Source organism: Saccopteryx bilineata, chromosome 1, assembly GCF_036850765.1.
Source record: "Saccopteryx bilineata isolate mSacBil1 chromosome 1, mSacBil1_pri_phased_curated, whole genome shotgun sequence".
Lineage (NCBI taxonomy): Eukaryota > Metazoa > Chordata > Mammalia > Chiroptera > Emballonuridae > Saccopteryx > Saccopteryx bilineata.
Window position 1 is genome coordinate 386,685,019 of NC_089490.1, and position 12,244 is coordinate 386,697,262.

Below are 12,244 nucleotides of genomic sequence, written 5' to 3' on the forward strand. Positions count from 1 at the left end.
GGCGCATGCGGGAGTCTGTCTGTCTCTCCTCGTTTCCAGCTTCAGAAAAATACAAAACAAACAAACAAAAAAAAAAAAACAACAAAGAAAATTCTGTATTACATACGATTCCATAGATACAAATGAAAAAATAACCTTTTTACAGAGAAAACAGACTATCACAAAGACCTTTTAAACTTAATTTTGCCCTGGCCAGGTAGGTCGGCTGGTTAGAGTGTCATCCCAATATGCCAAGTTTGCAGGTTTGACCCCCTCTCAGGGTACATATGAGAATCAACCAAATCAATCTATGAATGCATAAACAACGGAACAAATCGATGTCTGTTTCTCCGTCTCTCTCTTTTCCTCCCCCTCCCTTCTCTCTCTAAATCAGGGATAGTCAACCTTTTTATACCTACCGCCCACTTTTGTATCTCTGTTAGTAGTAAAATTTTCTAACCGCCCACCGGTTCCACAGTCATGGTGATTTATAAAGTAGGGAAGTAACTTTACTTTATAAAATTTATAAAGCAGAGTTACAGCAAGTTAAAGCATATAATAATAATTACTTACCAAGTACTTTATGTTGGATTTTCGCTAAGTTTGGCAGAATAAATCTTTATAAAACAACTTATTATAGTTAAATCTATCTTTTTATTTATACTTTGGTTACTCTGCTTCCGCCCACCATGAAAGCTGGAACGCCCACTAGTGGGCGGTAGAGATCAGGGTGACTACCACTGTTCTAAATCAATAAATTAAAAGAATAAACTTAATTTTAAAACTGTGAACAGTTACAACTTACAAAAAACAAGCATTTTCTGAGGCAGAAAACGTGCTAGGCACCGTTTGTGGTGCTAGGAATACAAAGGTAAGTAGACCATGATTCCTGCCGTGGAGTTGCTCACAGTTCTGCAAATGCTGCAAGCACGTAAAATAGACCGACTAAGGCTCTGGTGCTCTTCCAGCGAGGAAAACGACAGCTTTTATTGCCTCAAGTATTACATGCTGTTGTCTTCTGAACAATCTCTCATTTGGTTCTGGACATTTAGGTTTAATGGGGTGTGCTAGATCACCTAAATATGTGTATGAGATATGTGTCTTTTAATTTATTTTAGTTATAGAAAACTAGGGCATACATGGGAGTAGATCAACACCTGTTGGTATGTCTGTGGTTATGTGATTATAAAGAGCTATTCAAATTAACTTGTTCCTCAGGAGTCCAGGTGGAGACTACTATCTCTAGAAATTCTTCTCAAGTGTCTTCTCTATTATTTTCAATTGAGTTAGTCTTCCTTTTGTTGTTTTCAGATTTTGCTTTCCCGTATTAATAACTATACTGTCCCAGAAGAAGAAATGGGGTCTTTCATATTTCACTCTATTAATAAGGTGAGTCACTTCAGACATCTGAAATTTAAGTGGTTAGTAATTTGGTTTTTAGCAGAGGGGTGGCAGATAGGAAAGAAGAGAGATGAGAAGTGTCAGTTCTTCATTGTGGCATCTTAGTTGTTCATTGATTGCTTTCTCATGTGTGTCTTGACCGGAGGCTCCAGCCAAGCCAGTAACTCCTTGCTCAAGCCAGGGACCTTGGGCTTCAAGCCAGCAACCTTTGGGCACAAACTAGCAACCATAGGGTCATGTCTATGATCCTGCGCTCAAGCCGGCAACTTCGGGGTTTCAAACCTGGGTCCTCAGCATCCCAGGCCAGTCCTCTATCCACTGCACTGCCGCCTGGTCAGGCCAAGTGCTTAGTAATTGTAATTAAAAATTAAAATGCATATATTGAAAATTCTTTTTAGAACAACTACTGTATTCTTGTAATAACTGGAGTATTTGGGGGTTTTCAGCCAAGTACCCCTTCCTGGCTGGTGCTCAATGAAGCTGGACTCTACTGGAGAGCAGTGGGAAATAGCACTCTCGCTGTTGCGTGTCTTCAGAGGGCTTGGAATATGGCTCCGCTTCGGTACGAGGACGTTCCTCTTGTGAACTTGGCCAACCTTTTGATTCACTATGGCTTTTACCTTGATGCCACTCAGCTACTACTTCAAGCTCTGGCCGTCAATAGCTCGGAGGTGAGGTCTGGTGTTCCTTTGTAGCTACATGTGGTTTGGGATGTAAGGGTAACTTAGACTCAGAGGAGGGTTTGCTTATTTTGAAAGGGCTTGAAACAGATTTTGTTTTATTTTTTATGTATTTATTTACTTATTTTAAATGAGTGAAATTTATAATGGTACAGTTCATTTTTTTTAGGAAATTCTATTTAAAGAGGAATGACATAGCTGCTAAAAATACCTTGCCCCTTTTTTATGTTAGTCTGAAACCTCTTGGTTTCTTTCTCCTGCTTATCACAACATGCACAGTGCTTAATATTATACTGGTTTACAACTTTAATTTATAGACAGCTTTAGACCAACCAGGCCAGAGCCGAGTGTAAAGGTTATTTTGATAAGAGCAGGTGGATGGGTTGATAGTCCCGTCTGGAGCCTCCCACAAGCAGTCCACGAAGTTATGTCCCGGCTCTGCAGTTACTGACTCTGTTTCATGGTTTCCAAGATGCCACTTTTCTTCATATTTTAACATTTATGAAATAGTATACATGTTACAATGAATGACAGCTTATGTTTGATGAAATATAGTTATAATAAATATATAATTAAATTGCTTTTTTACCTAGTGTCTAAAAGTTTTTAAGTTTTATTCTCAGAGAAACTTTTAGAAAAAGTGTGAATGAATGGATTAGGTTTATTTGAGATGTCCCAGAACTAATTTTTTAAGTATGGGAAGAAAATATTACTTGTTAAGAGTATCCTTTGTAATATACAAATTCACACCTGGATTTTAAGCAAAAGTTTACAATTGCTATATTATACAACATTTCAAGTTGCTGAAAAGTAGACCAAATATTTATGGACTGTGTACTGCGTGCCACGTGCGTACGGTGGGCACAGTGGGAACTGGTGCTGTGTATGGGATGTGACGGAGCGGGCGCCCGGATGCAGTGGGAACTGGTGCTGTGTATGGGATGTGACGGAGCGGGCGCCCGGATGCAGTGGGAACTGGTGCTGTGTATGGGATGTGACGGAGCGGGCGCCCGGATGCAGTGGGAACTGGTGCTGTGTATGGGATGTGACGGAGCGGGCGCCCGGATGCAGTGGGAACTGGTGCTGTGTATGGGATGTGACGGAGCGGGCGCCCGGATGCAGTGAGAACTGGTGCTGTGTATGGGATGTGACGGAGCGGGCGCCCGGATGCAGTGGGAACTGGTGCTGTGTATGGGATGTGACGGAGCGGGCGCCCGGATGCAGTGGGAACTGGTGCTGTGTATGGGATGTGACGGAGCGGGCGCCCGGATGCAGTGAGAACTGGTGCTGTGTATGGGATGTGACGGAGCGGGCGCCCGGATGCAGTGGGAACTGGTGCTGTGTATGGGATGTGACGGAGCGGGCGCCCGGATGCAGTGGGAACTGGTGCTGTGTATGGGATGTGACGGAGCGGGCGCCCGGATGCAGTGGGAACTGGTGCTGTGTATGGGATGAGATGGAGCGGGCGCCCGGATGCAGTGAGAACTGGTGCTGTGTATGGGATGAGACGGAGTGGGCGCCGGGATGGAAGGCTGACACAGCTGTCTTCCCGGATACTTTTCACTTCCTGTTGCCACCAGCCAAGGCAGTTAGGCAGCGTCCTTCTAAAGAAAAGAGAGCTCCTTTAGAGATTAGTTGCCTTTGTATTTTTGAATATTATACTAAAGTTGCAGTTGTAAAAAACTGTACTAAAACAAAACTAAAAAGATAAATCAATGATTCAGATGCACCCCCACCCCCCGCCAATAAACCTTAATCAATACCTGTCCCCAGCTGTCAATATTTGGAAACTTTTTCTTGTGTAGCTTTTCTTCTCTGTAAATATATCACAGTGTTGCAACTCTACAATACTGGTGAAAATTATTCTATAAAAATAATTTCGGCCTGCCTGTGGTGGCGCAGTGGATGGAACGTCGACCTGGAAATGCTGAGGTCGCCGGTTCGAAACCCTGGGCTTGCCTGGTCAAGGCACGTGTGGGAGTTGATGCTTCTAGCTCCTCCCCCCTTCTCTCTCTCTGTCTCTCTCTCTCCTCTCTAAAAATGAATAAATAAATAAAAATTAAAAATAATTTATCACTGCATAGCTTTTATAACCATCAATTTAAATGGTTGGATCAAGGGTCAAAGTTCATATATCACAGCTTACTGCTCTGTTGTTGGATGTTTAGGTTACTGATGATGCTTAGCTATTACCAATATGGTCTTCTGTATAAGGTCTTTTCTGTATTCCAGAAAGATGGCTAGCACTGGAGTTACTAAGTCAAGAAGAGAATGAATGTTTTAGTAGCTATATTCAAAATCCCAGACAATTCACCAAAATATAATATTTGAGTCAATATACATTGCCATAAGCAAGATCTAAAAATAGTCATTTTGCCTGTATCTCTTTCAGAATTGGGCAGTTAAAATAACTTCTAATTTTTATTGATTGCTTACTAGAGCCAGGAACGATAATGAGTGCTTTACAAGTAATAACTCATTTGATCCCCACAACAACCCTATGAGATAGGATTGACCCATTTGATAGGTAAAGAAACAACAAGAGATTCACCAAAGATCAAGCTCAGATTCGATCTCAGGGAGGGCCAAAGAGCTCATCGTCAGCCATATTACACTGCCTCTGAATTCATGTTTGTACGACAGGTTTACTTTAAAATTGTTCACTTCTCTCTTGTGATATACATTTCTTTACTTGTTTATTTTTAAAGCAAAGGTTCATATATGCATTTTGCTTGTTTTATTAATATTTAGTCTTTTCAATTTTATATGAACTCTTATATAATAGTCTTTAACTCTATCATGTAAAAATATCAATATTTTCTCTTTTTGCCTTTTTGTCTTAGCTTTCAAAAATTACCCTTAAATTTTTCCATCTTTTCCCTTTTCATTTCTATTGTTAGATTTAAGGTATCCTCATAAGAAGTTTGAAAAAAAATATTCTATTTTGCTTTTGTTTTCTATGATTTGCCTTTAAATAATTAACTCTCAAATATACAAAAAATTTTTCCGTGTTATATTCTAGATGTTTTACAGTTTTAGGCTTACGACCCATTTCAAGTTAAATTTTTTTTATAATGTGAGGGAAGGGTCAAAGTTCATGTCCACATAGATATTCAGCTGTTCCGACACCATATCATGAGAGCACTTATCCTTTCCCTATTGAATCACCTATCACCTTTGCTCTGAACTCCAGATTCTTTTATCCAGTAGCTTCACTGTCTAAATCACACTAAAAAGCTAAAGGACAAGACTAAGCTCCTTAACAGTATTCCAGTTTGCCCTTCTTTGCCTTCATGTTTGAGGGGACAGTAAAGCCAGGGGCTCAGGACGAAAAGTTGGGACCATTCTTTATACCTTTCTCCTCTAAGGGCAAATTCAGTCTATTCGCTAACCTTGCGAATATACCTAGAATTTCACTTATTATCATCATCTTCGCTGCTGTCTAATCTAAACCACCATTGTCTTTTATCTGGATTATTTCAGTAGCCTCCTATCTACCTTCTCTGCTTTTGACCTTTGTTCTCCTATAGTCTTTTCAGAATACAACAACCAGTGAGATCCTTATTTTAAAAAACAAAACAGCCTGACCAGGCAGTGGCACAATGGATAGAGCATCGGATTGGGGTGCGGAGGACCCGGGTTCGAGACCCCGAGGTCGCCAGCTTGAGTGTGGGCTCATCTGGGTTGAGCAAAGCTCACCAGCTTGGACCCAAGGTCACTAGCTCAAGCAAGGGTCACTTGGTCTGCTGTAGCCCCCAGGTCAAGGCACACATGAGAAAGCAATCAATGAACAACTAAGGTGTCACAACCTAAAACTGGTGATTGATGCTTCTCACCTCTCTGCATTCCTGTCTGTCTGTCCCTGTCTATCCCTCTATCTGACTCCCACTCTGCTCTGTATAAAAAAAAAAAATTAGACAAAACAAACAAAATCAGATGTGGCCATGGCTAGTTGCTCAGTGGATAGAGCATCAGCCCAGCATATGAACGTCCCTGGTTTAATTTTCAGTCAGCACACACATGAGAACTGACCATCTGCTTCTCCTCAGCCCCACTCCTCTCTCCTTTTTTCTCCCTCTTCCCCTCCCACAGCCAATAACTCGATTGGTTCGAGCATGGCCCCAGGCACTGAGGATAACTCAGTTGCAGCCATCATTCTCAGGCTCTAAAAATAGCGTGGGACTCCAGATGGGATTGCTGGGTGGATCCTGGTTGAGGTGCAAGGAGTCTGCCTCACTATCTCCCCTCCTCTTACCTAAAAAAAAGAGATGCTTTTGTTTCTTCAGATCTTTGCCATGGTTCTCCATGTAACTCACAGTAAAAGACAAGAATTAATAATGATGATAGAAGGGCCTACATAACCTTGTTTCTTTATACGTCATCTCCATGAAATCCACCTTTACTCATGGTATTGCAGCCTCTGCTCAGTTCCTCAAATGTGCTAGCGTGCTCCCACCTTGTGGCCTCTGCACTTCCCGTTCTCTCTGCGCTGAATACTTCACCCCCTCACCAAGATTTCTTCAGAGCTTGCTCCTCCATGTCCTTAAAACCTTTGAAAAATACCGCTCAGTAAGCCCTTCCCTTCCTGCTCTCTGCAGAAGGGCACTGCCTTCCCCACTCTAGTGTTGCTTACATCTCTTCCCTGCTCTGCTCTTCTCCGTCGTGTTTTCTTCACAGTTGTGCACCCTAGACTGTATGATCCACAGGCAGGGATTTATCTCTCTTATTTTCTGCTGCATCCCAGTGTCTAAAACAGTGTCTGAAACATTAAATGTAGAGGAATTATTTTCTGGATGAACTGATGAAAATTCATCTTTTTTACCGAAAGGCTTTCTAGCATATCTCAACCCAAGGTATTTGCCCAGCCATTATTCTGGTCATAGCAACAGTCACAACACTATTTTCTTTTTAAATTTTTTTTTTCATGAAGCTGGAAACGGGGAGAGACAGTCAGACAGACTCCCGCATGCGCCCGACCGGGATCCACCCGGCACGCCCACCAGGGGCGAAGCTCTGCCCACCAGGGGGCGATGCTCTGCCCCTCTGGGGCGTCGCTCTGCTGTGACCAGAGCCACTCTAGCGCCTGGGGCAGAGGCCAAGGAGCCATCCCCAGCGCCCGGGCCATCTTTGCTCCAATGGAGCCTTGGCTGCAGGAGGGGAAGAAACAGACAGAGAGAAAGGAGGGGGGGTGGAGAAGCAAATGGGCGCTTCTCCTATGTGCCCTGACCGGGAATCGAACCCGGGTCCCCCGCACGCCTGGCCGACGCTCTACCGCTGAGCCAACCGGCCAGGGCCACAACACTATTTTCTTATGCAAAATAGACAATTTTGAAATCAAGGTATGGAATTTAATTCTATATCTGAGTGTGAACTACTAAGTGATACTTGAAAACTACTTGAATTAGGCCTCTTTAATCTGGAATATTTTGTACACGTTGGTTTGGTTAAATGAGACATTTTGTGTGACCTGACAGCCAAAATCAAAAGCAAGTAGTTGGATAAATAATTGATAATGCTTTTTATAGTAATATACTGTGCAGTTTGAGAATAAAACATTCTTAGAGCTTTAAATATATTTTTAATCACGAAATAAGTATAAAATAAATAGTTCATACACAAGCAAATTACTAAAATACTAACCATACATATAATAAACTGAATACTTTGGGCTGCTTTTCAAAACAAAGTCCCAACAAACAACTAGAAAATAGACTACAAAAACTGTAATAGCATCAAAAAAATCTGGTATCTAGAAATAAATCTAAAGGAAGATGTACAAGATTTCTGTACTGATTACAAAACATTGGTAAGGGGCAATATACATTGTGTTCATGGATTGGAAGGTACAACATTAAGATATAAGTTTTCTCAAAATTGATTTATAGATTCACTTCATAGGTGTTGCTTTTCTTCCAGGATATGTGTGTGTAAATTGATAAGTCTGTTCCTAAATCTACATAAAAATGGATCTAGAATAGCCAAAAGTGGGGGGGGGGGGGGGGTTTGAGAGGAGAATAAACAGCTGGGAGGCTTATAGTACTAGATTTCAGGACCTGATGTCATTAAGTCAGTATGGTGTTGGCACAGATATACTGAAATAGATCAACAGAACAACAGTAGAGAAATAAGAAATAGGCCCCCATGTACATGATCACCTGACTTATGACAGAGGCATACTTGTTGTGCAGTGTAGGAGTGGAGCTCTTACTTTTTAATTTGTAGTGCTGGAGTACCTGGATAACCCTCACGGAAAAAGAAACAAACCTTGACTCCTGCCTCACGGTGTACACAAAGTTAACTCGAGGTGGATCGTTTACCAAAATGTGACAGATAAAACAGTAAAGCATCTTGGTAAAGACGTAGGAGAAAGTCTTTATGACCTTACAGTAGGCAAAGGTTTCAAAAAAACATGAACTATAATTAAAGAAAAAATATAAACTAAATATAAACTTTCTTAAAATTAAGAATTTTTGTTTATCAAAAGATACCATTAAAAGAATAAAAAGACAAACCGCAGACTTGGAAAAGATATTTGCACTAAATATTCCCAAGAAAGGTCAGCTATTATATATAAAGAAGTCCTTCAGTTCAATAAAAGGAAAAGATAACTCAGTAGTTTAAATGGAGGAACCAACAAGGACTTCAGAAATAAGGATATCCAAATGGCCGGGGAGCATATGAAAAATATTCACCATCATAACTAGTGAGGGAAATACAAATGAAACCACAGTGAGACGGCCCTTCATGGTCTCCCTAAACAGCTAAGTTAAAAAGACTGACAGTATCAAGTCAGCGAATTCTCATGCTAGCTGGTAGGAATATAAACTTGTACATCCACTTTGGAAAACTATTTGGTTGTATCTCCTAAAACTAAATATATGCTCCACCTTAAGACCCACAGCTAAGTATACAGTATGCCCAAGGAAAATGAGCACATGTGCCCATCAGAAGATATTTATAAGAATATTGATAATAGCTTTATACATAGTAGTCCAGAATACACTGGCGGCAGCCGAGGTACATCATTTAAAAAAGAATAGACTACTGATAACAAAAACAATTCTAAATGTTTTCTATCTAGAGATGAGTTGGGGGTTATAGGATAATACATAATACATATATAAAAGTTCATTGATCTATATACTTAAGACTAGTGTACATTACATACTTTATATATTTTTTATCCTACTGAAAGGTTAAAGATAAACTTACATTTGTGTTATACCATTTAGAATTGGCTGATGTAGATAAAGTGGGCAGTTAGCTATTCATTTTTATGGTGCAACCTATAAACAAAACAAAACAAAAAGACCTATAATGTAAAGATTTTGTAACTGTCATATTAATTCATTAACATTTTGCTGATTTTTTTTCCAGCCCCTGACCTTTTTGAGCCTGGGAAATGCTTACCTTGCTCTGAAGAATATCAGTGGGGCACTTGAGGCCTTCAGACAGGCTTTGAAATTAACCACCAAATGCCCCGACTGTGAGAACAGCCTGAAGCTGATTCGCTGTATGCAGTTTTACCCTTCCCTGTACAACCTCACCTCTTCTGTTTGCAGTGGTAAGCAGCTGCTAAGTGCTGGGACAGTGACGGGTGATTCAGAATGCCATTCTGATCAACAGAGCACTGGGAAAGTGATTTTCTCAGTGTCCCGCAAGAATTGTGTATAACTTGTATAATCCTAGATACATAGGGAAGAAGTTATTTATTACTTACTGTACAGATGCCTCGGGGTATTAGGCTTAATCATCTCTCAGAACCCTAGTTAAGGAAGGCTGACTTATGTGTATTCAACTAGGAGTGGTAGGCATGAGATCTCTTTTCTTTTCCCCCAAATCTCTGACTAATATTTATCGTTAGGGATATTTTTATTGTCCATGAATTTAGACTGTGTAGTGAGATTTAAAGCAGTTTTACTATCCTTACTTCACTGAAATATTGCCCCTTACCTTTCAGCGAAGTTCATCTAAACCTTGGCTGCACCTTTAAAATAGTGGCCTGACAGACATTACTGCTATCTCTGCATTCTTCTGCTTTCTTCCACAGCTTCTATGCATTTATATGTATACGAGTGCACATGTGTATCCACCTGGGTCAAAATATTTGAGTTAATTCTAAACTAGTGTGAATTCGTCAGTTAGAACTACAAGTTCCATGATGTTTGGGTATTTACTTATTTAACCTTCCCTACAAGAAGGAAAATAGTCTGGCTTGAATGATGAGAGGTGCGGTGTCCATGTGTGGGATCCTCAGTGCCTCGCCATGGTGGAGCACACAGCGGGTACCCCGTTTGTGTAAAAATTCAGTTGTAATATTCAACCAGAAAGCTAGCCAGTCAGCACCTTCACTTCAGATATTTTTAAAAAGCCTGACCAGTGGTGGCACAGTGGATGGCACGTCGACCTGGGACTCTGAGGTCCCAAGTTGGAAACCCCAAGAGCGCCAGCTGAGCATAGGCTCATCAGCTCGAGCGCAGGGTCACTGGCTTGAGCAAGGGGTCACTGGCTTGGCGGGATCCCCCCCCCCCCAGTCAAGGCACATATGAAAAAGCAATCAGTGAACAACTAAGGAGTCACAACAAAAAACTGATGCTTCTCATCTTCCTCTCCACCTAAGAAAAAAAAAAGAGTGACATCACTTGGTTAAGTGACTTGTCTAAATCAGACAGTCAATAATTACTAGTAGATTTGGCACCCAAAACTGGTTTTCCTGATTTCCTGTGCTACGTTGCCTTAGGATTTCAGTGTGACACCAGGTTGTAAGTAATGCTTGCCTTTTTTTTTTTTAATTTTTATTTATTTATTTATTTTTACAGGGACAGGAGAGAGTCAGAGAGAGGGATAGATAGGGACAGACAGACAGGAACTGAGAGAGATGAGAAGCATCAATCATCAGTTTTTCATTGCAACACCTTAGTTGTTCATTGATTGCTTTCTCATATGTGCCTTGACCATGGGCCTTCAACAGACTGAGTGACCCCTTGCTTGAGCGACCTTGGGTCCAAGCTGGTGAGCTTTTTTTTTTTTTTTTTTCCAAGCCAGATGAGCCCACGCTCAAGTTGGCAACCTCAGGGTCTCGAACCTGGGTCCTTCCGCATCCCAGTCCGATGCTCTATCCACTGTGCCACCGCCTGGCCAGGCAATGCTTGCCTTTTTAAAAAAACATTAGAACTTAGTATTTTAGTGAAGAAACGAAAAATCTCAGCAACCCAGCTCTAACTCAGCTGTGGAGCGACTCTGGGCACAGTGAGTCTGCGTGATGCTGAAGGTCGCAGACCGTGGTTTAGCAAGGCAGTTAGTGGAGAGTCTGGTGCCAGAGTCACAGATTCGCGTTTAAGCCTAGTCCTGCCGTTACTGCCCGTCAGTCCCAGTGAAGTAACTTGTGTCCTCGTCTGTGAAATGACAGGCAATAAAAATCTCTTAGACTAGCTCAAAGGATTAAATGACATTCTTATAGGTGTTGGGCAAAAGTAAATAGAAACCCATAATGTATACAACGTATTCAGAACTTGAACAGTGCAAGTTATGGATCTTACCTTCCTACTTAATACTAGAAAATGTTTTGTAGATTACCTGACAGCCTTGTAAACAAGGTTTAACTTTTCAATGAGCTACATATATATTAATAGACTCTCTTATTTTCTTTACCTACTGCCATCTTGCTCCTCTCTCTTTTCTTTTTCTTGTGGGAGAGACAGAGTCAGAGAGAGGGACAGACAGGAAGGGAGAGAGATAAGAAACATCAATTCTTCGTTGCAGTTCCTTAGTTGTTCATTGATTGATTTCTCATATGTGCCTTGACCGGGGGTGGGGGGTGGGGGTGGCGCAGCAGACCGAGTGACTATGAGCCTTGCTCAAACCAGATGAGCTCACGCTCAAGCTAGTGACCTCCGGGTCTCGAACCTGGGTCCTCCACATCCCAGTCCGATGCTCTATCCACTGCGTCACCGCCTGGTCAGGCCATCTTCCTCCTCTCTTGATCTGTTATTGGGAAGAAGGTTTTGTAGGTATATAGTGACCCTTTTCTTATAAAAAGCGTTTTCCATAGCATTAGTTTTATAAGCTTTTGCTTAGTATTTCAGTATCTTGAAGTTTATTACTATTTTATATTGCTCATGTCAAGAGAGGAAATTGAGTTGTCCTGAAATTCTTTCCAGGAGCATAACCTCAGCTAGCCCAAG

At 41.3% G+C, this 12,244-nt stretch overlaps 1 protein-coding gene across 5 annotated transcripts in view; it reads left to right on the plus strand.

The window, feature by feature from the left end:
• The window catches only part of TTC17 (tetratricopeptide repeat domain 17), a 115,884-nt gene that overhangs the window by 48,060 nt on the left and 55,580 nt on the right, over window positions 1-12,244 (plus strand). For all 5 annotated transcript variants that reach the window (XM_066251318.1, XM_066251314.1, XM_066251316.1 and 2 more), the window contains 3 exons: window positions 1,291-1,368; window positions 1,827-2,051; window positions 9,438-9,624. In XM_066251318.1, the coding sequence (XP_066107415.1) occupies window positions 1,291-1,368; window positions 1,827-2,051; window positions 9,438-9,624 (490 nt within the window). The remainder of the gene's footprint in view (window positions 1-1,290; window positions 1,369-1,826; window positions 2,052-9,437; window positions 9,625-12,244) is intronic.